The sequence below is a fragment of the Cricetulus griseus genome, chromosome 3 (genome assembly GCF_003668045.3).
Source record: "Cricetulus griseus strain 17A/GY chromosome 3, alternate assembly CriGri-PICRH-1.0, whole genome shotgun sequence".
In the NCBI taxonomy this organism is placed as follows: Eukaryota; Metazoa; Chordata; class Mammalia; order Rodentia; family Cricetidae; genus Cricetulus; species Cricetulus griseus.
In genome coordinates, this window is record NC_048596.1 from 159,428,386 (window position 1) to 159,456,355 (window position 27,970).

Here is a 27,970-nt window from a genome sequence, read left to right on the forward strand (position 1 = left end):
CTTCTATATCACTCTACTTTAATATCTGCTGGTTATTATTTTAAAAGACAGTGTCTATTATCTTGTTATGGAGTTCAGGACAGTCTTGATTGCTAGAACAGCCTGTCTTAGCCTTCTGATTAGCTGGAATGACGAGCAAGTGCTTCTAAATGCATTTTCCCAAAGGCTAAGCATTCATTCTTATTAGCTGTGGTGTTCTCAGTATCCAGCATTAAGACCTGATGTTCAAGATGTATTTATTTATTTACCTGAGACAGGGTCTCACTGAATACATCTGGTTGTCCTGGAATGCTTCTGCTTCCCTAGTGCTAGAATTAAAAGAGTGCATCCCACCAGCAGCAAGAAATATTGGGGGGGGTTGCAGTTGTTTGTGTGTGTGTGTGATAGTATGCACGCAGAAGTGCACAGCTTTCTTTTGGAGTGGGTTCTCTCCTTCCACAGTGTGGGTCTTAGGAATTCACTCAAGTGTTCAAACTTGTTGGCCACTGGGCCCTCAAGAAATATTTTTCATGACTGAGTGGCTGAGGGTATAGCTCTCCTGGGAGAGTGCACAAAGGCCCGGGTTTGATACTCAGTACCATATAAACAGGGTGTGGTGGAGCATGCCTGCAATGCCAGTGCTGAAGACGTGTGGCGGCACAATCAGAAGGTCAAGGTTTTTCCTCAGCTACATACACAGCAAGTTCAAGACCAGCTTGGACTGCATGAGACCCTGTCCAGAACAAAGGACAATGTTTTAATATTGTCATGGTGGCTCATAACTGTCGTCTGAGCACTTGGGAGATTAGGCAGTGGGATGTCTGATTGGAGGACAGCCTGGGTGAGTTCCAAGCCATCCAGAGCTAGAGTGAGATCCTGTCTTGACAGAAAGCAAACAAAACTTTATCCCTATGAACGTGCTTTCGGATGTCCACCTGGGTCTATTGCTTGTGCACTTGGCCCTGCCTGGTTACTGGGAATGGGGAAGGCCAGGGTGACATGGCGATGCTGATGGCGCTCTTGCTCCTTATGTGAACGGAGCTGCATTGTGGGTAGTGGCCATGTGTCCACGCTGACCTCCCTCCTTTTTACCCCTTTTTCTTCCAGAAGGATTTGCCCCTGCCCCGGAAAAGCAGCAGGTGAGCTTTAGGGGAAAGGTGCACCGGGATGCTGCCCCAGGTAGGGGCACCAGACGTGCTCGCGGGCGGGGCCTCGCTCGGCGACACCCCGCAGCGCCCCCTCGCGACTGGACGCAGCCGCAGCCGCAGCAGCAGCAGGGCCCTCCCCTCCCCCGCCCTCCCTGGCCGCCGCAGCGGCTGCAGCCTCCGCCCAGCGCACTCGCTCGCTCCTCGCGCTGCTGCTGCCGCCGCCGCACCTGCCACCATGTCGCCGCCGCCGGGTCATGTCTGACTCTCTTTGGACAGCGCTTTCCAATTTCTCGATGCCCTCCTTCCCCGGTGGCAGCATGTTCCGCCGCACCAAGAGGTAGACCCCCACCCCAGACCCTGTCCCGGCACTCCGGGTGAAGCCGCCCAGCCCGCTGCTGCGGCAGGGCGGGGCCGGGATGCTGCTCGCTGTCCAGCTGTGCCAGAGGTGTCCACGCTGTGTCCTCCTGCAGGGGATGGGGTTGAACGCGGGCGGGCGGTGCGGGCCACGCTTCTGGAGAGGCTGGAAAGGCCTGAGCTGGGGGAAAGGGGTCGTGCCGGCCGCGGGGGGTGGCAGCGCCTTTGTTTGCAGACGCCAAGGACTCAGGCGGCCCGGTGGGGGTAGGGGGACCGCGGGGAGGGGGGCTTGGCACCTTCAGAACAATAGCCTCAGCCTGGCCTCCCCCTGCCCCCATCCGCGTGCTCCTGGACAAGCTGATATGCTCAGTCACTGCGGCTGAGGGAGAAGGGGCTAGAGCGACGGGGTTCCTCTTCTACAGCTGCTAGGCAGAGGAAAAGGTCGTTGTCACTGCACGGAGGACCCTCCCAACTCGAACACAGCCTCACACTGAAAATAGTGGCACGACCGGCGTCACACAGAACATGACCGCACACACAACCCTAGTGGCCCCAAAACACTGGGAGGCACCACATATACCTCAGCCACAGGTCAAAGACAGGGACAAATAGGCCACTTCTTGTGTCACACACACACACACACACACACACACACACACACACACACACACACTGTTCTCTCCTAGTAATGCCACATGCAAGACCACCTACCCAAAACGATGCTTCCATCCGAGACTACAGATCCATTCTTTAAAATGACACAGCCAGGCACCCAACACTGTACACCAGCTGTGCTACACTGACACCAGGGTAAACAGACAGACACAGGGACTACTGCACAGGCAAGGACACACATCACATAGCACCATCCGTGTGGTACATAGTTGCATGCTTGGATGTGTCCGGTGTCACAGGGTGCTAAATTCACACACAGTGATAGGAACACACAATGATGGGGGCACACACCCAGCCAGTGTCACTCATGCTGATAACCCCAAATGACAATCGCACACCTGCAGCTGAAGTCATGTGCCGTATAGGAGTTACACAGTCACGCACAAGCTGTGTTTCTCCCTGCACCGCACATACAGAACGACGTGTTATCACACGGATAACATACACAGCACACCGATGTCACTCAGTGTGGATTTTACACGGGGGAGATATGTGTGTACATGCTGTGAATGTTATGGGTATCTCAAGGACACAGACATTCAGGATCACCAATGGTGTCACCGTGACTATCGGGCCATAACTGACACAGACCTCACAGAGCTGCACACGAGTCACACGCTACCCTGGAAGTGTCGCACACTGGCTGCAGCACGGAAGAGAAGTGGCTTCATAGGCTCACACTCAAAGGTCTGCCTCTCTTGATCCCTGCTCTCCTTGCCTGGCAGTTGCCGCACCAGTAACCGGAAAAGCCTCATCCTGACAAGCACTTCGCCAACCCTGCCGCGACCCCACTCCCCACTGCCAGGACACTTAGGTGAGATAAAGATACAGCCAGCCTGGGTACGTGTGGATTTAGACCAAGGAAGGCGGGGCCACAGCCAGAGCGTGGCCATCCCTTATGGGCGGGGCCCCTCTGGATTGATGGAATGGGTGCTGGAGTTTAGAGGAAGCTGGATTGCAAATCGTAGGAGCAGAGACGAGGGCCAGAGCTGCAGGGCAGAGCCGTCTTAGAGGAAGCCGAAGAGGCACCTAGGTGAGTTCAGTGACTCGAGATCCCCCAAAATGTTGAGAGAGGCGGGGCCGCTACTAAAGGGGCGTGGCCTACCAACATGCTCTGGCCTACATTAGAAGGGTGAGCTGTCCCCAGCAACCTATTTTGTTGATCGAAAGACCCTAAAGCCTTCCTTTCTCCCGCAGGTAGCAGTCCCCTGGATAGCCCCCGCAACTTCTCTCCCAACACCCCCGCCCACTTCTCGTTTGCTTCCTCCCGAAGGTGAGTCCCTCCCCTGAGGGCCCCAAAACTCTGGTGTGATCCTCCCCATCCACCGTCTGGGCCACCATCTGTTCTTGTCCTAATTGCACCCGAATAGCCTCTGGGGACCAGTGGAAGGGCCTCAATGTCCTAGCTGGAAAAGCTACTAGAATTCAAGGTGGGGCTTATAAAAAGGTGGAGCCAATCACTGATCCAGAATGCAGAAGAGGGCATCTTTTTGCAGCGAAGGGAAACTGCTCGTGCTCTGGAGCCCCCTCCTAGCCTTGTGCACTTGGCCGAGCGTTTCCATAGCAACAGAACAGGCTGTCAAGATGAGGTGCGCAAGCGCACACTGCACAGAACCCATCTAGGTGCCCAGTCCCTCCAGCGGGGGAGGGTGGCTAGGGCATTTTCTCACCCTTCCAAAAGGTAAGATGATGTGTTTGCCTCTAAGGTTCTTAGGGGACTTAAATGAATGTTCTTGGGGGCCATAATGAAAAGTGAGGAGGGGCGGAGAGTTTCTGCTTTTTGTGGAGAGACTTTTAGAGAGTCACTGGGATCTTGGGACCAGGAGTGGAAGTTGGGGTGCTTTTTTTGTTTGTTTGTTTGTTTTTCGAGACAGGGTTTCTCTGTGCACCTTTGGAGCCTATCCTGGCACTGGCTCTGGAGACCAGGCTGGCCTCGAACTCACAGAGATCCGCCTGCCTCTGCCTCCCGAGTGCTGGGATTAAAGGCGTGCACCACCAACGCCTGGCGGGGTGCTTTTTCTTTAGCTGTATTCATGGTTAGAAACATGATAGGAACAGGACATATGGGATGAAGGACACCTCATTCCTATCCTTAGCATGATGAGGAGAGGGTGAGACAGTAAAGAAAGAGGACAGGGAGGGGTCAAAGACCGATGACGTCTAAAGAAGGCTTTAGAGGATGGCTTCCTAGGGGGTGAGGGGAGCCCCTTTCAGCAGTAGTAGAACTTAGCTGAAGGAAATGGGAGCCAAGCATGACTCTAGGTTCGTTCCCAGCCTTTTAGAATGTGTGTCTATGGGCCTGGTCATCTGAGTGCCAGTGTAGGTGTGTGCAAGCATGAAGGATGTGCACATGTATGGGAGTGCAAGTCTATGTGTACTGTAGGTTTGTAAATGTGTGTTAAAGGAGGAAACCCCAGCTCGGGATCTCTGAGGCATGTGCAGCCTGTGGGGGAGTAGGCATGTGTGTGTGTGAGTGTCTGAGGGAGCTTGTCAGTGTGACAGGGTGAGGTCGTGGCCCTGTGTGAGTAGGAATGTATCTGAGTGTGTATCTGTTACTATCTCTGTGAGGGAGTTTTGGCCTGCGAGCCTCGGTGTGACTGGATGAGTGTGTGGCTGTGTGGGAGTCTGACTGTCTGACAGTGAATGAAAGTCTTGAATGTGTAGCTGCACGAAGATGAAGCGTGGAGTGTGTGAGTCAGGATGCAGCTCTATGTGTGTCCGTGTGAGTCTTGGCTCTCTTGTGTGTCTTTATGTCAGTGTGTGCTTTAGAATTCGATCATGCATTAGTGTGTGAGAGTACAATGTTTGGGTTCCTTACGAGGCTAGGAATACTCACAGCTGCCTTTAATGAGTAGAGTGTGGCACTTGGAATTTGCTTTTTTTTTTTTTTTTATTTTTGAAATAGCATTTCTCTCTGTCACCCCGGCTATTCTGGAACTCATTCTGGAGACCAGGCTGGCTTCAAATTCTCAGACAACTGCCTGCCTCTGCCTCCTGAGTGCCAAGATTAAAGAAGTGCACCACCACATTTTCCTTCCTTCCTTCCTTCCTTCCTTCCTTCCTTCCTTCTTTCCTTCCTTCCTCTTTAAAGACAGGGTTTCTGGATGGGCGGTAGTGGCACACCTTTAATCCCAACACTTGGGAGGCAGAGGCAGGAGAAAAAAAAAAAAGACAGGGTTTCTTTGTATACCTATCCTGGAACTCACTCAGGAGACAGGCTGGCCTGTAGAGAGTTAGAATTTTAAAAGATTCTTAAATTTTATTTTATGTGTGTTTGATGAATGGTTTGCTTGTATGTATGCATGCACCATTTGAGTGTCTGGTGCCCTCTGAGGTCAGAAGAGGGCACCAGATCTCCTGGAACTAGAGTTATAGGAACATGGTGTGAATATGTAGGTGCTGGGAACTGAACCTGGGTCCCCTGCAGAAGCAACAAGTACTCAACAAGTGGTTACACTGATCTATCCAGCTCCAGCAGTCTGAATTTTTGTATGTGTTTTGTTTTGTTTGGGACAAGGTCTCATGTAGCTTAGGGTGCCTACAACTTGCCCTGTAACCAAGGATGGTACTGAATTCTTCTACTAAGTGTCTCCTGCTTCTCAAGTGGATGTTTTTCAGATCCCTGCCGGCACACCCCCCACCCTCTTTCACAATTTTTTTTGAGACATGATCTTACTATTGTAGCCCTATTTGGCCTAAAACTGGCTATGTAGACCAGGCTGACCTTGAATTCACATAGATACACTTGCCTCTGCCTCCCAAGTGCTAGGATTAAAAGTGAGCACAACCATTACCAGTCCTGACTTTTTTCTTGACATGTATTTCTTTATTTGTATGTGTCATACACCCATGTGTGTGTGTGTGAGAGAGAGTGTAGGTGCTCACATGGAGGACAGAAAACAACTGTCAGGAGTTGGTCCACTCTGTCACCCACCATGGGTTCCAGGAATCAGACTAGGTCATCAGGCTTTCAAGGCATTTCATCATTTTCCTACTGAGCCATCTCACTGGCCCTTGTTTTGCCTTTTATTTTATTTTATTTTATTTTATTGGTTTTTTGAGGCAAGGTTTTTTGTTTGTTTGTTTGTTTTGTTTTGTTTTTGAGATAGGGTTTCTCTGTATTGTTTTGGAGCCTATCCTGGAACTCGCTCTTGTAGACCAGGCTGGCCTGGAACTCACAGAGATCCTCCTGCCTCTGCCTCCCAAGTGCTGGAACTAAAGATGTTTGCCACCACCGCCAGGCCTTTGTTTTGTTTTTTAAATTTTCTTTAATCCATGTATTTTGTGTATGTATGTATGTATGCATGTATGTATGTATGCATGCATGTATATGCATCATGTTCATGCCCGGTGCCTGCAGGGTTCAGAAGAAGGGTCAATTCCCGAGTCCCTAGAATTAGAGTTACAAATGGTTGTGAGCCACCATGTATGTGCTGGCACTGAACCTGCGTCCTTTGCAAGACCAACAAGCACTGTTTTTGTTTGTTTTGTTTTCTGACAAGGTTTCTCTGTGTAGCCCTGGCCATCCAGGAACTCACTATATAGTCCAGGCTGACCTTGAACCTTTGATCCTCCAGCCTCTACTTTCTGAGTGTTAGGATTGTAGCCATATGCCAGTCCACCAGGCTCAGTCTGTGAACTTGACCAAACTAGGCACAGGAACCTGAGTGGTTTGTAGCTATACTGGGAGAGTGATTGTGTGTGGACCCAAGTCGGTGTGTCACTAGGTCTGTTAGAAGATGGGTTCTTTTTGTCTGAGAAGATGCTCAGATGTCTTCTCTGAGAGATTTCTTGTCAGCGTTCCCTGGAGTTGGATTCTGGGACTCCTGGGGATGATTTATTGGTGTTAGCTTCTTTTTATTGTATTGTTATGATTTCAAGTGCAGGAGATTGGACCCAAGGCCTTGCACATGCTAAGAAAGCTCCCTCTACTGTGGAACCACATTCCTAGCTTCCTTTGAATGGGCTTTTCCAATCCTTCTGTGTCCACTCTGGGAGGAGAGGGGGCTTTTGTTTCGGTTTGGTTTTTGTTTTTGTTTTTCGAGATGAGACAGGGTTTCTCTGTGTAACAGCTTTAGCTGTCCTGGAACTGGAACAGGCTGGCCTCGAACTCACAGAGATCTGCTTGCTTCTGCCTGGGATTAAAATGCTGAGATTAAAGACTTGCATCACCATGCTCCGCTGGGATGGTGGTGGTGGTGATAGTACCAAACAAGGAAGGATCACAGGGAAGTTCCAAGGAGAGGGATTCTTCCTCCGTGATGCTGGCACCTAGCTAAAAGATGCCATCTTTCCCTTTTTACTCTGAAAGCCTCTGCTATCTGAACATCCCCACCCCCCATTCCCATGCTGGTCATGGCCAGTGGCTTCTCTCACTCCAGGAGTGAGGGGACCCTGGCAGAATTCTGAGCAGCTTGATTGGGTTCCAGGGCGGATGGACGCCGGTGGTCACTTGCCTCACTCCCTTCCTCTGGCTATGGCACCAATACACCCAGCTCGACTGTTTCAGTGAGTATGTGGCGGTAGATGAATGGGTGGGTAGGGATTGAATGACTGCATGAAGACCAGCAGTTCCAGATGGACTGTGAGGCTGGATCTTACTGCCCTTCATGAGAGTCCACTTGTTCAGCCATTAGAGGTGACAGGTTTTCCCCAGAGCCCCATCTCTGCACTTACTGCATTTTCCTGGGAACTTACTCATTTCTTTATACACAATGACATAGTCTTGGAGAATCAAGGCTTGTGCCCAAGTGTCTTTAGCTGGTCAGAGCCAGGCCACCATGGCTTCCACCTAGAGCCCATTTGCTTACACATTGGACACCTCAAAAAACTCTCTTCTTCAATGCCCTTTGGAGACACAGCCCTGATTCTCTTACCCATCTACTGCTGTGAGGATTAATAAGCACTGATACATGATCACATGACTTGGCTAGGGGTATAAAGCAAGGCTTCCTGGAAGGAGTGGTTGAAGCCAAGACAAAGGATCAGCTTGAATGGGGAAGGGTTGGAGGTGAGATGTTCAGGAGTTCACCAGCACAGGTCAACCCCCTAAGGCCTCGGAAAACATGACTCAGCTGCCAGTGGAAGATAACTCTTTTACAGCTGGTTGTAGTGGCATAGGTCTGTAATCTCAGCTGCAGAGTCTGAGATGGGAACATCAGGAGTTCAAGGCCAGCCTGAGCTACCTGAGACCCTACTTCACAATTCCTCACCACTACCACAAAGGGGAGCGGAGAGAAGAAAAAGGAAAGAAACAAATTGCTGAGAAAATAGTTATATTGGTAGAGTGCTTGCCTCTCATGCCTGAGGCCCTGGGTTTGATCCCCAGTACCACAAAAGAAAGAAGAGAAGAGGGACGGAAAGAGAAAGAAAGAAAGCTAGCTATTTAGCCAAGACTTAGAGGAATGACCCAAGCTAATGCCAAGGCCCTGGGCGGAAGCACAGCTAGCATGTTCAAGGATCAACAGGACCAGTGGGGATGGAACACAGCAGGCAAAGCGGAGAGCAGGAGATGATGGCACAGAGACCAGGCCAGGAAAGCACAGGAGCTCATGATTTAGTGGAAGGCCTTGAGCGTACACTGTAAGAAAGAAAGGAGCCATGAATGGTTCTGTAGAGCAATACCCCGCTCCGCTCCCCCACTCCCATCCCCTTGGTGTTTTGAGATAGGATTTCAGTGTAACCAAGGCTGGACTCAAACTATCCTCAAGATAACAGGAGGGAGCCCTAGCAGGGTCTGGTGCTGTGTTGTTCACTCGGTGGCTCTGACTCAAGGCTCTCTCCATAGTCCTCCTGCTCCTCCCAGGAACGCCTTCACCAACTGCCCTACCAGCCCACGGTGGACGAGTTGCACTTTCTGTCCAAACACTTCGGCAGCACCGAGAGCATCACGGACGAGGATGGTGGCCGCCGCTCCCCCGCTGTTCGGCCCCGCTCTCGGAGCCTCAGGTGCGCAGGCACCGAATCTCCTTTCTGGAAGGATGGGATTTGGTGCATGACCAAGAACCTTCGACCCTGGGGAAATAGAGTGAAGTGGCTGCGGGGTGGGGGGTAGCACGGAGGCAGGGTGCTGGACAGGAAGGACTTCTTTACCTGCAGTCCCGGCCGCTCCCCCTCCTCCTACGACAACGAAATCGTGATGATGAACCACGTGTACAAGGAGCGGTTCCCGAAGGTGAGACTCCCCCCCTCCCCCCCCTCCCCCGCTCGCTCGCTCGCTCGCTCATCTGGGCTTCGCGCGCCTCCTAGCGGCCGGCGCGCGCGGCGCAGGCTTCGGTGACCACAGCCTCCAAGTGCCCTGCATCTTTGTACCGCTGCCCAGGCCACCGCGCAGATGGAAGAGAAGCTGCGGGACTTCGCCCGCGCGTACGAACCTGACAGCGTGCTGCCTCTGGCCGACGGCGTGCTCAGCTTCATCCACCACCAGATCATTGAGCTGGCTCGAGACTGCCTTACGAAGTCCCGCGATGGGCTCATCACCACGGTCTACTTCTACGAGCTGCAGGAAAACCTGGAGAAGTTGCTGCAGGATGTGAGTGTCGGTCGCTTCAGACCCCGCCCAGGAGCCGGCCAGGCTCCGCCCGGTCCCTACACCTGCGAAGTGCGCAGCGCAGGCGAGCAGCGGGACACTGGGAGGTGGAAAACAAGGATACTGAGGTCCCCACTCTAGGTCCGATGGAGAAGCTGGAATTTATCTCCTTAGCAGCCCTTCAGTTGTTTAAGCAACTGTCGCCTTCTCCGGTGGCACCCTAGATCCGCCTCCCTTTACTCCGTACTGGGAATTGAACCCTGTGAACCAGTGGCCTAGAACACTTGAGGCGAGTGCTCTACGACTGAGCTACATTTTCAGCCCCTGTTGTTTGTTTCCCTTTTCTTTTTGTTCAAGACAGGGTATCGAGTAGTGCAGGTCGGCCTCCAACTTGCTATGTAGCCGAGGATGGCCTTGAACTCCAGAACCTCCAGTTTCCACCTATTGAGTGCTGGGATTGCAGTCTTATGCCACCACTTCCGGTTTATGAGATGCTGGGATGAAACCCAGGGCCTCTGCATGCTAAGAGAGCACTCTACCAACTAAGCAGCGTCCCTAGTTCGCACTAAGTTGCCCACTAACTGGCCTTCAAATCACTGCATAGCCCATGCAGGCCTTGAATTTGACATGTTCCTGTCTCAGCTTCCTGAATAGCTGGAGTCACAGGTCTGTAGCACCACTCCCAGGCTGTGTGTAATTTCTAACTGCACACACAACACATTCTATATATTTTTACTTCTCTTCTTTCTTGGTTTCCCTACTCCAATGTCAGCCCCACAGTTGGGCACAGAGGCTGTTCTGTTCAATACAGAGTCCCTGATTCTGGTGTGCTCAACAAATATTGCATACATGTTTCTGGGGGCATGACTCGTTGGGAGAGGGTTTGCCTGACGTGTTAGCCCTAGGTTCCATCCCTAGCACACACACACACACACACACACACACACACACACACACACACACCATTGGATTAACCTGCTATGGCAGCACACTCCTGTCATCCCAGCATTAGGGAAACCTAAGCAAGAGTGTCCCACCTTCCAGGCCAACCTGATCTACACAGCAGACCTTGCCTATGAATGAATGAATGAATGAATGAATGAATGAATGAGTTAGTTCATTAGTAAGTGGATGTATGAATAACAGCAAACAAGACAATATCCCACCCAAGTCAAGGATTGTGGAGAGCATTTATTGAACACATACTATGTGCTGGGGCACAGGTGCCACTGAAGATAAGTATCCCTGCCTTCCTAGGTGGAAATGCTAGTCCAGGAATCATGGAAACAGGTCAAGGATAATGGTATCAGCTGACACTTAGGGCTAAGCAGGAAACAAAACAGCAACTGGGCCCCTTATCAAGAGTTCGTTGTGTGTGTGTGTGTGTGTGTGTTCTTTTTTTTTTTTTTCCCCAAGATAGGGTTTCTCTGTGTAGCTTTGGAGGCTGTTCTGGAACTCACTCTGTAGACTAGGCTGGTCTCGAACTCACAGAGATCCACCTGCCTCTGCCTCCCGAGTGCTGGCATTAAAGGCATATGCCACCAACACCATGCTCCCTTATCAAGAGTTCTTAGGAGGGGTCTCTGGGGATGAGACATAGAAATTGGGACAAGAATACTAAGTAGACAGCACCTGTGGAAAGGCCAGAAGAAGTGTGACTGAGCAGAGGAAACAGTAGGCTTGGTGTTAGGTCTGTCTTCAGTGCTGGTTCTGCAGCTCTGTTAATGCCATTAACCTCTGTGCCCAGAAGAGGTCAAAAAGGATGATTTGCTCCCTCTTTTCTTTTTAATTTTTTAAAATTTTATTTATTTTGTTTTTAAGGATTTATTTATTTATTTATTTGGAGACAGGGTTTCTATGTGTGTGTTGAGGATAAAGCCCAGGTAAGCAGGTCCTCCGCTCCCACTGAACCACACCTGTGTGGCTCACTCCCTTTAATAAGCTTAGCCTTATAAGAATGATAGTGCAGCTGGGCGTTGGTGGCACATGCCTTTAATCCCAGCACTCGGGAGGTAGAGGCAGGCGGATCTCTGTGAGTTCGAGACCAGCTAACTACAAGAGCTAGTTAGCTAGTTTCAGGACAGCCTCCAAAGCCACAGAAAAACCCTGTCTCGAAAAACCAAAAAGAATGATAAGGCTGTGATTCCCTTGAGCCCATAGTAGGAGACAACCTACTCCCAAAGACATCCTCTGGCCTCTGAATGTGTACCCTGACACACACGTTCCTATATTCAAGTATATCATACATACACAATAAATAAACAAGCATTATTTTGGACAGGGTCTCACTTGCTATGTAGAGCAGAGCTGGGCTTGCACTCACAGTTCTCTTCTGTAAAGGGACAGCAGGAACATTGCATGCTCTGTGTAGCCCCAGGGCCTGGAGAACCTGGTCTGGGAAAGAGGCCTGGCAGAGCAGATGCCTTGTGAGTCCATTCCCTCATTTCCTCCACTCCAGGCCTACGAACGCTCTGAGAGCTTGGAGGTGGCTTTCGTCACTCAGCTGGTGAAGAAACTGCTCATAATCATCTCTCGCCCTGCAAGGCTTCTGGAGTGCCTGGTGAGGCTACAGAAGGGTGTGAGGGCTGGGGTGGCCCTCAGTGGGCACAGCAACCTAAGCCCATCCCTGCCTCAGGAATTCAACCCAGAAGAGTTCTACCACCTGCTGGAAGCAGCTGAGGGACATGCCAAGGAGGGCCACCTGGTCAAAACTGACATCCCCCGCTACATCATTCGACAGTTGGGCCTCACTCGGGACCCCTTTCCAGGTGTGCGAGGGGTCTGAGGGGCCTGAGGGGGCGGGATGAGCAGCGGGGCAGCCACTCACACTCACCTCATTCTAGATGTGGTTCGCCTGGAGGAGCAGGACAGCGGGGGCTCCAACACACCTGAGCAAGATGACACATCAGAGGTGAGCTTCCGCCAAAGTTTGGTTCTCAGGCCAGCCAGGGGCTGTTTGCCTTCAGGCTGTGTGATGCTATCTTGGTTCCACACCCTGAGCCTCAGTTTCTCCTATGTAGCTAGTAGTAACTTGAAATTCATTGTGTAGCCTTCAGCTGGTCAACTTTCCAAGTGACAAGGTCACAGGTGTGTACCACCATACCTAGCAGCCCTTTTCTTTTTTAAACATTTTATTATATTTAGTTATTTATCAGGATACATGCTACAGCATGCATGTGGTGGAGGTCAGAGGACAAGTTTTGGGAGTTGGTTCTCTTCTTCTATCTTATGGGTCCTGGGGATTGAACTCAGGTTGTCAGACTTACAAGCAAGCACCAAGCCTCTCTTATACTTACTGGCTGTTAACTCTAGTTCACTTACATACTTTGTCCCTATTTTCCTTTTCTTTCTCTCCCTCTCCTCTGTTTTTTTTTTTTTTTTTTTTTTTTTGACAAGGGAGCTGGTTTTCTCTGTGTAGATGTTCCTGTTCTGGAACTAGAAGAGATCAACCTGCTTCTGTCTCCCAACTGCTGGTATTAAAGTTGTGCACCAGCCCATATTTTTCCTTTTCAGTTTTTGGGAGGTGGTGTTGAATTTCCAGGGGAGTTGTTTTTTGTTTTTTGTTTGTTTGTTTTGGTTTTTTGTTTGTTTTTTGTTTGTTTGTTTGTTTTTTCCAGAGACAGGGTTTCTCTGTGTAGCTTTAGAGCCTATCCTGGCACTTGCTCTGTAGACCAGGCTGGCCTCGAACTCACAGAGATCTTCCTGCCTCTGCCTCCCGAGTGCTGGGATTAAAGACGTGCGCTACCAATGCCCGGCTGGTGACATATTCTTAACTTCGCTATTGGGAAAGACAGAAAACTGGTGGCTAATACAGTAGCATGTACATATATAAAATGTTCCTAGAATAACCGGGCGATGGTGGCGCACGCCTTTAATCCCAGCACTCCGGAGGCAGAGGCAGGCGGATCTCTGTGAGTTCGAGACAGCCTGGTCTACAAGAGCTAGCTCCAGGACAGCCTCCGAAGCCACAGAGAAACCTTGTCTCGACAAACCAAAAAAAAGAAAGAAAGAAAAAAGAAAAAAAGAGTATGTCACCAGAGAAGGTTTGGATTCAAGTGGCATCTGTGTTCTTTCTCACTGTGCAAAATGGATAAAGGACTCACCCATCTCTTCTGTTACTCGGTTCCCCGATGTGTAAAGATGGTGATGACGATGGTTTTGCACTTTCCTCGGCAGGGTCGCAGCAGCACCTCAAAGGCCAAGAAACCGCCTGGAGAGAGTGACTTTGACACTATCAAGCTCATAAGCAATGGTGCCTACGGGTGAGCCACCCGGGGCTCTGGCGGGGGAGGGTGGCGGAGGCCGGGTGTCTCGGAGGTGATGGCCGGTCCTCGCTCTCTTCCCCCGCAGGGCCGTCTACCTCGTGCGGCACCGGGACACTCGGCAGCGCTTCGCCATGAAGAAGATCAACAAACAGAACCTGATCCTCCGCAACCAGATCCAGCAGGCATTCGTGGAGCGCGACATCCTCACGTTTGCGGAGAACCCTTTCGTGGTCGGCATGTTCTGCTCCTTTGAGACCCGGCGCCACCTTTGCATGGTCATGGAGTACGTGGAAGGTGCGGCCACCTTGGGGCTCCGCTGGGCCAGCCGACGCTGCTGGGCCACCCACTTGACCCTGTTTGCCCAGCTGTTTGCTATCCTGTCCTTGATCTGTCTGCCCATTATGCCCATCGTTTTTTGCTTGTTTTGAGACAGGGTATCAGTATGTAGCTCAGGCTGACCTCAACCTTTGGTCTTCTACTTCATCCTTCTGAGTGCTGGGCTTCATCACACCTATTTATTTGTTTAGGTGTGGTTTTTTGGGGGGGCAGGCTTAGCTACTTTGTATTGTATTAATATGTACATACATCCCCTCAATTTGCATTCTATATCCGTCTTTCCATCAATTCATTTGTTTTCACACCCATTCATTAGAACACCTGTTGTTTGTTTTTAACATTTTACTTATTATATATACAGTGTTCTGCCTGCATACATACCTGCATCCAGAAGAGGGCACCAGATCTCATTACAGATGGTTGTGCGCCACCATGTGGTTGCTGGGAATTGAACTCAGGACCTCTGGAAGGGCAGCAATGCTCTCAACCTCTCTGAGCCATCGCTCCAGCCCTGCCGCATCTGTTTATTTACATGCTTTTCCTCTCTCTGACCATCTACTCATCATCAACCCAATTCTCCTTTCTCCTTCCTCCCTTCCCTCCTTCCTGTCCGTCTGTCTTTGTTTCTGAAATAGTCTTCAGTGTAGCTGAAGCTGTCCTGGAACTTCCAGGCTCCACCTCCTCCCTCAGCCCCCAAGTAGCTGGGTCTACAGGTGTGCAGCATCACCCATTCACCCCTTTCACTTTCATCTATTTGTTCCTCTACGACTCTACTCTTTTGGGGGGTGTGCTGGGGATGTAACCCAGGAACTACTGCTGAGCCATAGCCATAATCCCTCACTGGGGGATTCTAGGCAATGGCTTTCCCTCTGAATCATGTCCCCAGCCCTTTTCAGGAAGAGATAGCTCCAGGCCAGCTTCAGTTATGATTTAGTTAATAGCAAATATTATTATGAATAAAATATGACAAATAAAAATTAACTAGTTACAATATTATCTAACACTCATACTTTATGTCATCATTCATACTTTATATTTTTACATTTATTTTTGAGCAATGTTGGAGTTTGAATCCAGGACCTTTTGTGTGCTTGGTTTCAGCCATCTATCTTTTTCTGTATTATGTAACAAAGAAATATATTAGCTCATGTGATAGAAAAGCCTATGTCACCTTTAGGAATGGCTGGCTGCAGGCGTCCATACCAAGCCGTTGGCAATCCCGTAGAACTGCTTTCCCACACGCAGTCCTCCTGACAGACCCTCCTGTAGCAAGGCTGCCATGGAGCAAGTTCCACACTCTGTCCAGTGTTGAGCTAGGTGCCCTGCCTTGAGTGACATCTACCCCTGTAAGGAACGGGCAGACGTGGGGCAGGCACCTGTCTAGGACCCAGCAGTGAGGGCTGGCGAGAGTGTGGCTCAAGGACACGCACAAGGCCCTGGACCCACCTGCAGCACTATTAAATAACATTCGGATCACACTCCTCCTGACCCTCAAGGTTCAGTTGTCAAGAGTCACGGTTTTCTTTGATTCCAAACAAAACTCACAACCATCAACTTCCTGTTTGAGCAGACCTGTCTCTGAGTCAGAGTCCTTATGTAGAAAGTGAGCTGGTCATACCAATTTCAGAGGATGACTAATAACATGAGGTAAGCCTAGGAGAGTGCAACTCTTTCTGAGACTTTCTCCAAACCTAGACCTTAATTTTCCCCTTCTGCAAAATGGGTACAATGGAAGTAGAGAAATGGTGCATGCTGTATGCTTGGCTTTGGGTACAGGGTGACCCCCTCTTTATTGGAATCCCTTCTTTGGCTCTCAGGTGGTGACTGTGCCACTCTCCTGAAGAACATTGGAGCGCTGCCTGTGGAGATGGCTCGGATGTATTTTGCAGAAACGGTTCTGGCCCTTGAGTACTTACACAATTATGGCATCGTGCACCGTGACCTCAAACCAGACAAGTGAGCCTTGATCTTTATTCCTCCCCCCTGCCCTGTTCTAGGGGTGAAGGACAAGGATCTCACTTTTGAAACTTGCTTATGTCCTGTGCCTGCAGCCTTCTCATCACTTCCATGGGCCACATCAAACTCACGGATTTTGGCCTCTCCAAGATGGGACTCATGAGTCTCACAACCAACTTATATGAAGGCCACATTGAGAAGGATGCCCGGGAGTTCCTGGACAAACAGGTGTGTGGCGGGCATGGGGGTCACCAAGGGTGGAGTGACCTGGAAGGACCTCAGGGGCCCAGGGCCTGGTGGGGGGCACAGCTCTCCCTTGAGGCCCCTTCTGTGGCCAGGGCACAGGCTGACCGCCTGCCCCCAGGTGTGTGGAACCCCCGAGTACATCGCGCCCGAGGTCATCCTGCGCCAGGGCTACGGCAAGCCAGTGGACTGGTGGGCTATGGGCATCATTCTGTACGAGTTCCTGGTAGGCTGTGTGCCTTTCTTCGGGGATACCCCAGAAGAGCTCTTTGGACAGGTTATCAGTGGTATGTGCCTCCTTGGTGGGTAGGTGGGAATCTGGAAAGACAGGCAGCCTGGGGTGACTGCTCAGCTTCATTTTGCTTTGCAGATGACATATTGTGGCCTGAAGGGGATGAGGCCCTGCCCACAGATGCCCAGCTTCTAATATCTAGCCTCTTGCAGACCAACCCCCTGGTCCGGCTTGGGGCAGGTAAGAGACCTTCTGCACAGACCGCTAAGGCTGGGAAACAGGACTGATCCAGCTTGTGCTGAGGCATAGGGGTGGAAGATGGCCTGAAGGGCTGGGTGGCGGGGCAGGCTGTCAGGGGTCTCTGAGATCGTCTGCCCACAGGTGGGGCTTTTGAAGTGAAGCAGCACAGTTTCTTCCGAGACCTAGACTGGACGGGGCTGCTGCGGCAGAAGGCAGAGTTCATCCCCCACCTGGAGTCAGAAGACGACACCAGCTACTTTGACAGTGAGTTGGGAGTAGGGAGAGACACAATGCTGGATCTGAGGAGAGGATGGGATCAGAAGAGAGGCCCTTAGAGTGAGGGCTGGGGCAGAGCCTGGCTGAGGGTGTATCAGAGACAAAGGCTGAAGCTGCTCAGACCTGGGGGGTGCAGGCCTGTCCTCCCAGCTTCTAAGAAAGCTTTCTGCGCCACAAAGAAGGTTCAGAGTCCTTGCTGCTCCCACATTGGGAGCAGTGCCTGTGTTAAGAACTGGACAGGGGTTGACCCTCAACGTGGGAGAGTTGACAGGTTGGGCCCGGGCTTTGGCTAGATGACCGGGCTATGGCCAAGAAGCGGTCAAGACCTATAGTAACCTGAGGTGGAGCCAGGGTGATTTAGTAGTTTGGCCTTCCTCGGGTTCCGGGCTCCGGGCTCCGGGCAAGGCAGAGATTCGAAGAATGGGGCGCACGGGAGTGTGGGGGGATATCTGGGGGAGGAACCGGGAGCAAATTGGAGGGGGCGAGGCGAGGACATAGTCTGGCTGGGTTCTGAGGAGGCTGCGGTTCCCCAGCCCGCTCGGACAGGTATCACCATGTGAATTCCTACGACGATGACGACACCACGGAGGAGGAGCCGGTAGAGATCCGCCAGTTCTCCTCCTGTTCTCCGCGCTTCAGCAAGGTGCGCCGAGCCGGGCTGGGCTGGAAGGCCTGTGGGCAGCAGGGTCCCAGGCGCCCGAGGTCTCAGTTTGGAAAGTTACAGGAGGGGTGGGAACTAGGGGATGGAGAAGTCTCGTTGGGTAGGCTGGTTGGGGACAGACCTTTGACACTGGGCTGGCCTGAGGGTGGCAAAGCTATGCAAGGTCTTACCAGTCCTGAGCAACTGGAGGGATGCCTGGTCCAGCCTGGTGCGCGACAGACAGGAGCTGGGGCAAGCCTGTAAGGCCGGGCTAGGTGGAGAGCACAGTGGTCAGGGAGCTGGACTCGGTGTGGGCTTCTCAGGGCGGAATTACAGGGAATTGTAGAATCGGGCCGGCGGCGCCCAGAGAGGGCAGAATGCAGTTGCAGAAAAACTGATGGGCTGTCGCCCCGGCGCGCAGGCGGACTCAGCACCTCCCACCCGGCCCCTAGGTGTACAGCAGCATGGAGCAGCTGTCGCAGCACGAGCCCAAGACCCCGGTGTCGGCACCGGGGGCCAGCAAGCGGGACCCCAGCGCCAAGGGCCCGGAGGAGAAGGTGGCCGGCAAGCGGGAGGGACTGGGTGGCCTGACTCTGCGAGAGAAGACCTGGAGAGGGGGCTCCCCCGAAATGTAAGCAGGGCTCTGGAGAGGCTCGAGGGCGGGGCCGCATGGGATTGTCCCTTCTGATCTGGCCCCCTCTGTACAGTAAGCGCTTCTCAGCGTCTGAAGCTAGTTTCCTGGAGGGCGAGGCCAGTCCCCCGCTGGGAGCGCGCAGACGCTTCTCGGCCCTGCTGGAGCCCAGCCGCTTCAGTGCCCCTCAGGAGGACGAAGATGAGGCCCGACTCCGCAGGCCTCCTCGGCCCAGCTCTGATCCCCCTAGCTCACTGGATACACGCGTTCCCAAAGAGGCAGCTCAAGGAGAAGGCACTTCTACTCCCGGGGACCCTGAGGCCAGTGAGTGCCTTCTCCAGCTGCTTTTCCCAATTTCCCAGGGAGGATCTATTGCGTATTCATTTAATGTACATAGCATAGTGTATGCAAGATCTCACGCTATTCACGCACCTATCTGAGGGTATTACCACTGAGAACCCCTACCAGAGTAGGTGAAGCTTAGTGGGGGGGGGGGTGGCTTAAGTCCCAGAATTTAGGCCACACTACAAAATTGGTAGTTCAGTTGGGAGCCCGGCAGCGGTGACTCATCACGCCTTTAATCCCAGCACTCGGGAGGCAGAGACAGGCCAGCTTGGTCTAAAGCCTGAGTTCCAGGACAGGCTCCAAAGCTACAGAGAAACCCTGGCTCCAAAGCTACAGAGAAACTGTCTCAAAAAACAAAGCAAAACAGAAAAAAGGTGGTAGTTACGGAGAGCTGATAATTCTGTCACCCAGAGGTGGGGATGAGTGGGGGGGGGGGATAGCTACAGTTTCCTCTTCTAAAGATCACTCAGGGACTGGAGTCAGAGATTAAAAGCACTTGCTGCTCTTTCAGAGAACTCAGGTTCAGTTCCCAGCACCTACAGAGTGGCTCACAACCACTCATAGTTCCAGTTTCCAGGGAATCCAACACCCTCTTCTGACTTTGCAGGCACTGCACACTGGTGCACATACATACACATGCAGGCAAAACACTCATAAAATCGATCTATAATGAGAGAGCACTAAACCAGATGTGATGGGACACGCCTATGGGCCCAGCACTTGGGAGGTAGGTGGTCTCTATTAGTGCAAGGCCAGCCTGGTCTACAAAGTGAGTTCTAGAATAGGCAGGGGTACACACTGAGATCATGTCTCCAAACAAACAAACAAATAAAAGCACTCACTGTTCCAGGCTGTTCAGTTCTGTTCAAACGAACAGAATGGTGGTAGTGCTGTCCTGGGCCGCAGGCTGTACCACAGGATCTGTGACCTGTGCTGTGAAGTTTAAGGATTAGGAATAATGTGTCTGATCTGATAGCTCTTGCTCTCTGTTGCAGCTGAGCGCTCCCACCCAGGTGACCTGTGCCCACCCTCCAAGGATGGAGACCCACTAGGCCCTAGGGCCACCAATGACCTAGTTTTGCGGAGAGCAAGGCACCAGCAGCTGTCTGGGGATCTTGCTGTGGAGAAGCGACCATCTCGAACTGGGGGCAAAGTTATCAAGTCAGCTTCAGCAACTGCCTTATCAGTCATGATTCCCGCAGGTGAGGCTGGGCCCCACCCTCTAGGGAATGGCTCCTGCAGTTGTGGTGTGACAGGTGCATTTTCCCTGTCTATGGCTGTTTGCTGTCAGGGTGGAGTAATGGAGAACCTGGTATGGAGCTTTGACGTGGATGGAGCGAACAACAGACACTGGGATAACAGTGTGAGGTTTGTCTTGGTCTCTGACCACAGTTTTGTGTCTGCAGTGGACCCACATGGAGGCTCACCCCTTGCTAGTCCCATGTCCCCTCGGTCTCTCTCCTCCAATCCATCCTCACGGGACTCTTCACCTAGCCGGGACTACTCCCCAGCTGTCAGTGGACTCCGTTCCCCCATCACCATCCAACGCTCAGGCAAGAAATATGGTTTCACACTGCGTGCCATCCGTGTCTACATGGGGGACTCAGATGTCTACAGTGTCCACCATATTGTTTGGGTGAGTCTGGTGGGCTGGCGAATGGGTGAAAGGTAGTCACGGTGAGACTAAACCCAGTTTCTTCGTCTATGCAGTGAGGGAGAATGACTATTTCATAAAGAGCCAAAGCAAAAAGCATGGAGCTTTCTTTCTGTTCAATCCCTCAATCATGCCCCTGTGGGGTTTCCCACTTACAGCACGTGGAGGAAGGAGGTCCAGCCCAAGAGGCAGGGCTCTGTGCTGGGGACCTCATCACCCACGTGAATGGTGAGCCAGTCCATGGAATGGTGCATCCTGAGGTGGTTGAATTGATCCTGAAGGTGAGTGTAAGGGAGGAGGAGCTTCTACCAGTGCGGTGGAGAGCAGGACCAGCGGCCTCTAACAAATGGGTTTCCCTCCCTCCTCCCAGAGTGGCAACAAAGTAGCTGTGACCACCACACCCTTCGAAAACACCTCCATCCGCATTGGGCCAGCCAGGCGCAGCAGCTACAAGGCCAAAATGGCTCGTAGGAACAAAAGGCCTTCGGCTAAAGATGGCCAAGAAAGGTGAGTGGGACCATAAGTAGTTTGTCCACAGTGGGTGGGATTAAAGCCAGAGGTGTGAGGAACAGAAGGGAGAATGCAAAGGGTAGGAAGCAGAGATTGAGGACCAAACCCGGGGGGGGGAGGGGAGTGGTGGGAGCCTGGGAAGAAAACTATTTCAAATAAAAGCACTGTGGGTTAGTACTTGAGCAGGTTAGACCTGTCAGCAGGACTTGAGAGGAGCTGGATAAAAGATTACTGGCTGGGAAAGGTGGTGTATGATTCCAGCAGTCCCTAATCCCCAAGGTTCGAAGACAGTGTGGTGGGAGAGAAGGGTAGATCTTGAGTTCAAAGCCAGCCTGGTCTCTATAGTGAGTTCCAGGACAGCCAGGGCTATGTAGAGAGATGGTGTCTCAAAAAAGCAAAACACTAGTTTCAGGACAGCTAGAGCTGTTACACAGAGAAACCCTGACTCAACAAATAAGCAAACAAAACAAAACAAAACTAAACTAAACAAAAGACTGAGTTACCTGGAATACAGTTTAGAAGACCATCTGGTGGGGGCACCCCTGTAATTCCAGCTCTTGGGAGGATGAAGCAAGAAAATCTCTGGATGTTAAAGTCCAGTGTGGGCTGGGCAGTGGTGGCGCATGCCTTTAATGTCAGCACTCAGGAGGCAGAGACAGGTAGATCTCTGTGAGTTCCAGGCCAGCCTGATGTACAAAGCGAGTTCCAGGACATGCAGGGCTACACAGAGAAACCCTGTCTCAAAAATAAATAAATAAATAAATAAATAAATAAATAAGCTAGTGTAGGCCCATATAGTAAGGGGAAAAAAGAAATTAAACACAGTCAGTATTATTTAGTGATGGAGAAGTGTTATTACAAATATATCCTGACTTCCTTACTTACAGGAGTTCCTTTGGTGAGTATCAGGGTGAATTTACACAAATCAACTATGAGGTCACCAGGCCATATCATCATATTGGACTAACATGGTGTGGGCATTTGGGAATGTGGTTATATTAAGGGGCATGACTATAATTTCTAATCTCATACACTAGAAGAATAAGGGAAAGGGTGGGGCCAGGAGTGGTGTGTGTGTGTGTGTGTGTGTGTGTGTGTGTGTGTGTGTGTGTTTGAGTGCGTACACGAGTGCACATGTGCTTGTCCTGTGGATTGTGGTCTTCATACATGGAGCCACCTTCCCAGATGTAGGAGAAAATTTTATTTAAGATTTAAAAATATTTTATTTTAATTATGCATAGGTTTGTGTCTGTGAATATAAGTGCACTGCCTATGGAGGCCAGAAGAGGGCGCGGGTTGGATGTTCTTGGAAGCTGGAGTTACAAGCATTATGAGCTAGCTGTCTGATAGACTTGCTCAGGTTCTCTGAAGGGCAATATACCCTCTTCCTTTTAACCACTGAACCATCGCTCCAGCCCCAAGAAAACAGTTTTGTTTTCTTTTAGATTCTTTTTACTTGTATTAGCATTTTGATTGCTTCTGTTTATGTGCACCACATGTGTACCTGATGCCTAAGGAGGCCAGAAGAGGGCGCCAGATTCCCTGGAACTAGAGTTACAGGTGGTTTTTAGATGCCATATGGGTGCTGGGAATCTAACCCTGGTCCCTCTGGAAGAACAGCCACTGTTCTTAACTGCTGAGCCGCCTCTCCAGCTCCAAAGAGACTGTTTTGACAGCAGGCCATAGTAGCACATTCCTTTAATGCAGAGGCAGGCAGATCTCTGAGGTAGAAGCGAGCCTCATCTACATAGTAAGTTCCAGGACAGCCAGAACTACATAATGACCCTAAGAAGGTGGCCCGGAGTGGGGGGGGGAGGCGTTGATCAGTGGATTTGGTCAGGGCCAGAGTGAAGATCTGAGTGAAGGAATCAAACTAATCCTGCAAATAAGTTCAGTGAAAAGGTGCCTGACTAGATGTGTGGGAGGGACCAGAAGGGGCTGAGTTTGTTTGGAAGGGATTTCTGGATTGGATTGCATGTGGAAAAGAGAGGGCATGACCACCCAGGATTGAGCCAAGAGTTCTGCCTTGATAGATGGGCTGCAGGGAGAGGGGAGTGCTAGAAAGGAGTAGCTGTCAGAGTTCCGGAGTTGAGAGGTGTTTGGTATTTATCCCCCAGCAAGAAGCGCAGCTCCCTCTTTCGGAAGATCACAAAACAGTCAAACCTGCTGCACACTAGCAGATCGCTGTCCTCTCTGAACCGGTCCTTGTCGTCCAGCGACAGTCTTCCCGGCTCGCCCACGCACGGATTACCGGCACGCTCGCCCACACACAGCTATCGCTCCACGCCTGACTCCGCCTACCTAGGTAGGTTCAGTACTTGCGCGGGGTAGGGGACTGGGGTGCGGTGCTCAGAATATTTATACCTTCTCTGGCCTGCAGGTGCCTCGTCACAGAGTAGCTCCCCAGCTTCCAGCACGCCCAACTCTCCCGCGTCATCGGCGTCACACCACATCCGGCCCAGCACCCTGCACGGGCTGTCACCGAAGCTACACCGGCAGTACCGTTCTGCACGCTGTAAATCGGCCGGCAACATCCCGCTGTCACCACTGGCGCACACGCCATCCCCGACACAGGCGTCGCCACCGCCACTGCCAGGCCACACGGTGGGCAGCTCGCACACCACGCAGAGCTTCCCAGCCAAATTGCACTCGTCACCGCCTGTTGTGCGCCCGCGCCCCAAGAGCGCAGAGCCACCGCGCTCGCCACTGCTCAAGCGCGTGCAGTCAGCAGAGAAGCTGGGGGCTTCGCTGGCCTCCGACAAGAAGGGCGCACTGCGTAAACACAGCCTCGAAGTGGGCCACCCGGATTTCCGCAAGGACTTCCACGGTGAGCTGGCACTACATAGCCTCGCCGAATCCGACGGTGAGACACCTCCCATCGAGGGTCCTGGGACGACCCGGCAGGTCGCCGTGCGACGCCTGGGCCGCCAGGAATCGCCCCTGAGCTTGGGCGCGGACCCGTTGCTACCCGAGAGCGCCCCGAGGCCGATGACATCAAGCAAGGAGGAGTCCCCGGGAGGAGCAGAGGCTTGCACCCCGCCTCGTGCGACAACCCCCGGGAGCCGGCCCCTGGAGCGTGACCCAGGCTGCACCAGGCACCAGAGCGTGCAGACTGAGGATGGCCCAGGTGGAGTGGCTAGGGCCTTGGCCAAGGCGGCGCTAAGCCCGGTGCAGGAACATGAGACAGGCCGGCGCTGTAGCTCTGGTGAGGCAGGCACACCCCTGGTGCCCATTGTTGTAGAGCCTGCCCGATCAGGGGTCAAGACCCAGACACCTCAACCTCTAGGAACAGACTCCAAGGGATTGAAGGAACCTGTAGCCCAGGTGCCTCTAGTTCCTGATGCACCAAGGGGCCGGGAGCGCTGGGTGCTCGAGGAGGTGGAAGAGCGGACCACACTAAGCGGACCTCGCTCCAAGCCAGCTTCTCCCAAGCTCTCTCCCGACCCCCAGACTCCAACCGTAGTCCCAACAAAGAACGTGTCCCGCAGTGCAGTTCCTCCAGTCCCACCTGCTTCCCTTGTGGTCCCAGGCACCAAACCTGAAGCAGGGTTGAACTCCCGGTGTCCTGCTGAAGCTGTGACTTCCTCAGGCCTAACCAAAAATGGGGCACCCAGCCACGCCCCCCTAGGCCCATAGCAGAGCAGGCCTTTGGTCCTGTGCTGTACAGATGCCTGTATACATATGTACACATATAAATAAAGTGCCCATGCTGCCTGAGATTTCCGAGGTTCACATTTCCTCTCAGGACAAGGGATGGCTCCTGTGCTCGGTACAAGTGGGAAGGCAGTTTTCATTCAAGCTTTTCTGCGTCCCTTCCACTGCCATCCCTTACATAACAGCTTGGGGCAGACCTTTTAGGAAGAGGTGTCTCACTACTGCTCTGTGTGTTAGTGTCTGAAGGAAAAGGTAACGGCCTCATGTACAGAGTTCCTTTTATTAACAGCCTCTGTTGTGCTGCAGATCACTGGACAGCCAAGGAGGTTAAGGCACTACTAAGGTCTCCAGTTAGGGAGGGGCTGAACTGGTACTTGAATTCACAGCCAGAGCAGCATGGTGCTTTGTGGTAAGCCCTGGGATTCAACCCAACAACACCAACCCCCTTTTATTTGTGTGTGGAGGAGGTTTGATACACATATTCTCTGTGTAGCCCTGGTCTCCCTGGAACTCACTTTGTAGATCAGGCTGGCTTGGATCTCTGAGTTCCAGGCACTACTAAGGTCTCCAGTTAGGAAGGGCCTGAGATTAAAGGTGTGCACCACCATGCACAGCTATTCCCGCAGTCTTAGTTTTTTGCTCTCTGGGCTCTTTACAGGGCTCCCAGGCCTTCACCAGAGACTGCAAGGCCTTCCAAAGGGAAGGCATCTGGGTACACAGAGTGCCCCCACCTCGGTGCATTTCTCCTTTGTTCCGATTCATGTCACCCACACAGGCCCAGGGCCCTTGAGGGGCCACACACCATTTGGAGTGGTCTTCTGTGGCATTAAAAGTTGGCCCAGATGGGCCAGGGAAGCCTATCTGATTCACATTAAGAATCTGATGGGTCCCAGAGCAGTTGGAATGCAGGGTGCCTGGAGAATTTGGCCAGAATTGGACCTGTAGGTTGGTGTCAAGGACTGCTGCCAACCAGCCGGAGTACAGGTCTGCAGAGGAAGAAAGAAGCACAAGGTGGTCACTGTTAGATCCCTTAGGCCCGTTTCCTTCCAGGATCTGTCTATTTTCAGAATGCCAGGAGCCTAAATATCCCTCATCAACAGGTCACGTCACATCTGCCATCCTAACACTCAGAAAGCTGGAACAAGAGGATTTCAGATGGAGTCTAGCCTGCAATGTACAGTGAGACCTTATTTGAAAACAAAAAGATAGGCTGGGAATGGTGGCCCAAGCCTTTATAGTCAGCACTCAGGAGGTAGAGGCAGGTGGATCTCTGTGAGTTCCAGACCAGCTATGGATACACAGTTGAGACTCTGTCTCAAAAACAAAACAAAACAAAAAAAAGTAGGCCTTACCAAACAATTTATGTTATTTCATAGTCAGTTAAGGGAAACAAGCATCAATATTTTAATTTTTCAGATGAGCAGACAGACTCAGGCCATATCATATATTGCACATCCAGAAACCAATATTTGAACCTAGGTCTGTTGGCAGATCTTGAACTCCTATCTCAGCCTCCATAGTGCTAGGATTACAGATAAGTACCATCTGCCCAGCTGGCCCGTTGGTTTCCTACTGGTGGCTGTTACTATAACATGACTCCCAAAGACACCTGGCTCTAAATGTGGCTTGCCCTCAGGCTTGGAGATATCAGGGACCTCACCCCCACCCCCGCCACACACACAAAGAAAGTGCTCTTTACCCCTCTACACCAGGACTCACCATCTCCATATTTTCCAAATTTGGCAAAGCTCTGGAAGGTGGCCCCAGCTTGTGAAGTGAGTATTACACTACTATTCCAGGGCTCATGGAGGGCATGGTGACCCTTGATCACCTCTTGTAGGTCAGGTAATTTCTGGGCAAAAATGCCTTCCAGCTTGTAGTCATAGACCAGGGGATAGGTATAGGTTAGCTGCCTGCCTGGAAGACAAGGTGAGGAAAAGTGAGGCTGGTTACTTCAGGCAGTTTGCGACTGTCACACCTCCAAGATTCTACTCACCAATCTTGAGAAACTGGGCGAAGGGAAAGGACACGCAGAGTAGGGTCTGCCCATAGGTGTGAGCATTAGGAGGCCAGCTGTATGCACCAGAGGACACAGGCGGTGGGAAGCGTGGCACACTGTGGATCAGCCAGAAACCCCCTTCTTGGTCCAGGAGCAGAACACCTGAACCAGAAGAAGGAGGTCAGAGAAGGTGCTGGAAGCAGGCCCCGCAAGTCAGCTCATCTGCAACCAGGTACACGGTCTCGTATGGCTGGAGTCTTAGACAGGTACAGGCAGGAAACCGAGGCAAGGGTTTGACAGGGCAGAAACTCCACCCCTCATGCGTGTCAAAGGTTAGTCTGGGTAAATTTACAAGAAATTCAGGGTGGCTCCACGACCACCAGTCCAAGCCTCACCCTTTGTATGCCCACGGCTGGAAGAGTCCGGAGCTGAGCTGGATTTAGGAGGCTGGTCGTTGTAGAGTAGGAAGGCCAGCTGGGAGAATGCAGAGAGGCTCATAACTATCCTCCCTTCCCGGTGGGGCCCACCACGGTGACCCAGCCCAGGTTCCCACTGCACTCAGTCACCTGGCTGGAGTTGTCCCGGTACAACGGCAGCAGGCTGCGGCCCACGGCTCCCTCTGAGCTGTTGATGTACCCCACGCCGTCGCGCCAACCCTCGGAGCTCTGGTCCATGTATTTATACTTCAAACCCTTCCCCGAACTATCTCCAGACCCGCTGTGAGCTGGCAGCTTGTATACCACGAACCTGGAGGTCAGGGAAGACAGGAGGAGGAGAGAGAAAAGGGATCTGAGGTTTGGACGAAAAGCGCCACCTCGGTGCCCGCGCCGGAACAGTCCGTCAGCCACTGGCTCGCTCACCAGTCCACAGGCTGCCCGGAGTCTCCATAGCAGCTCAGGGCCTCGGCAGGGGCCCACAGCAGCGCGGCCAGCAGCAGCGAGCTCAGCGCTGCCATGAGGCGGCCGAGCGGAATCTGAGCAAACACCCAGGACGGCCGGGTCACGAGGTCCAGACTCACTTCTCCCTAAAGTCCGCTGAGACCTGGGTGGGGGCTTCGCGAGGGTGACGGCGACGCCCGAGAGCCCCGGAGCGCGGGGGCGGGGCTTCCTCCCACGGACCCCGCCCCCTTCAGGGCCCACCCCACCCTCCTGCTTCTGGCGACTCAGCTCCGGAGAGGCTCCACCCGTGGTCACGCCCCTCCTTTAGGCATTAGCTGCCATATGATTCTTCTAAGGAGCATGTATGTCTGTCTGAGCATCATTGCGTGTCAGGGAAGACCCAATTCTCTTCCTTTCTCTCTCTCTC

At 52.2% G+C, this 27,970-nt stretch overlaps 2 protein-coding genes across 2 annotated transcripts; one reads left to right on the plus strand and one right to left on the minus strand.

Annotated features, from left to right (window-relative positions):
- The first annotated feature begins 1,304 nt into the window (after positions 1-1,304).
- Mast1 (microtubule associated serine/threonine kinase 1) lies at positions 1,305-24,731 on the plus strand. The gene is made up of 26 exons (XM_027406252.2): positions 1,305-1,464; positions 2,882-2,970; positions 3,354-3,429; positions 7,586-7,664; positions 8,944-9,104; positions 9,255-9,330; positions 9,478-9,687; positions 12,143-12,244; positions 12,320-12,452; positions 12,528-12,595; positions 13,861-13,946; positions 14,035-14,243; positions 16,103-16,241; positions 16,337-16,469; positions 16,606-16,771; positions 16,855-16,956; positions 17,098-17,220; positions 17,766-17,875; positions 18,325-18,503; positions 18,580-18,827; positions 19,844-20,050; positions 20,255-20,484; positions 20,661-20,783; positions 20,873-21,009; positions 23,130-23,317; positions 23,393-24,731. Exons 1-26 carry the CDS (start codon positions 1,382-1,384, stop codon positions 24,646-24,648), a joined length of 4,713 nt encoding a protein of 1,570 aa, XP_027262053.1. The 5' UTR covers positions 1,305-1,381; the 3' UTR covers positions 24,649-24,731.
- Positions 24,732-24,927: 196 nt separating this feature from the next.
- On the minus strand, positions 24,928-27,759 carry Dnase2 (deoxyribonuclease 2, lysosomal). The gene is made up of 6 exons (XM_027406253.2): positions 27,526-27,759; positions 27,232-27,412; positions 27,061-27,139; positions 26,663-26,827; positions 26,386-26,583; positions 24,928-25,652 (listed from the first exon to the last, which is right to left on the minus strand). The coding sequence occupies exons 1-6, from the start codon at positions 27,618-27,620 to the stop codon at positions 25,255-25,257; spliced, it is 1,116 nt and encodes a 371-aa protein (XP_027262054.1). The 5' UTR covers positions 27,621-27,759; the 3' UTR covers positions 24,928-25,254.
- Positions 27,760-27,970: the final 211 nt, after the last annotated feature.

Bases quoted from the DNA above. Each gene is read 5' to 3' on its own strand.
- Mast1 (XM_027406252.2), top strand. From the start codon at position 1,382: ATGTCTGACTCTCTTTGGACAGCGCTTTCCAATTTCTCGATGCCCTCC. The intron at 3,430-7,585 runs GTGAGTCCCTCC...ATTGGGTTCCAG, and splicing joins TCGTTTGCTTCCTCCCGAAG to GGCGGATGGACGCCGGTGGT. The intron at 23,318-23,392 runs GTAGGTTCAGTA...TCTGGCCTGCAG, and splicing joins GCCTGACTCCGCCTACCTAG to GTGCCTCGTCACAGAGTAGC.
- Dnase2 (XM_027406253.2), bottom strand. From the start codon at position 27,620: ATGGCAGCGCTGAGCTCGCTGCTGCTGGCCGCGCTGCTGTGGGCCCCT. The intron at 27,140-27,231 runs GTGACTGAGTGC...GCATTCTCCCAG, and splicing joins ACCGGGACAACTCCAGCCAG to CTGGCCTTCCTACTCTACAA. The intron at 26,584-26,662 runs GTGAGTAGAATC...CTTGTCTTCCAG, and splicing joins CGCCCAGTTTCTCAAGATTG to GCAGGCAGCTAACCTATACC.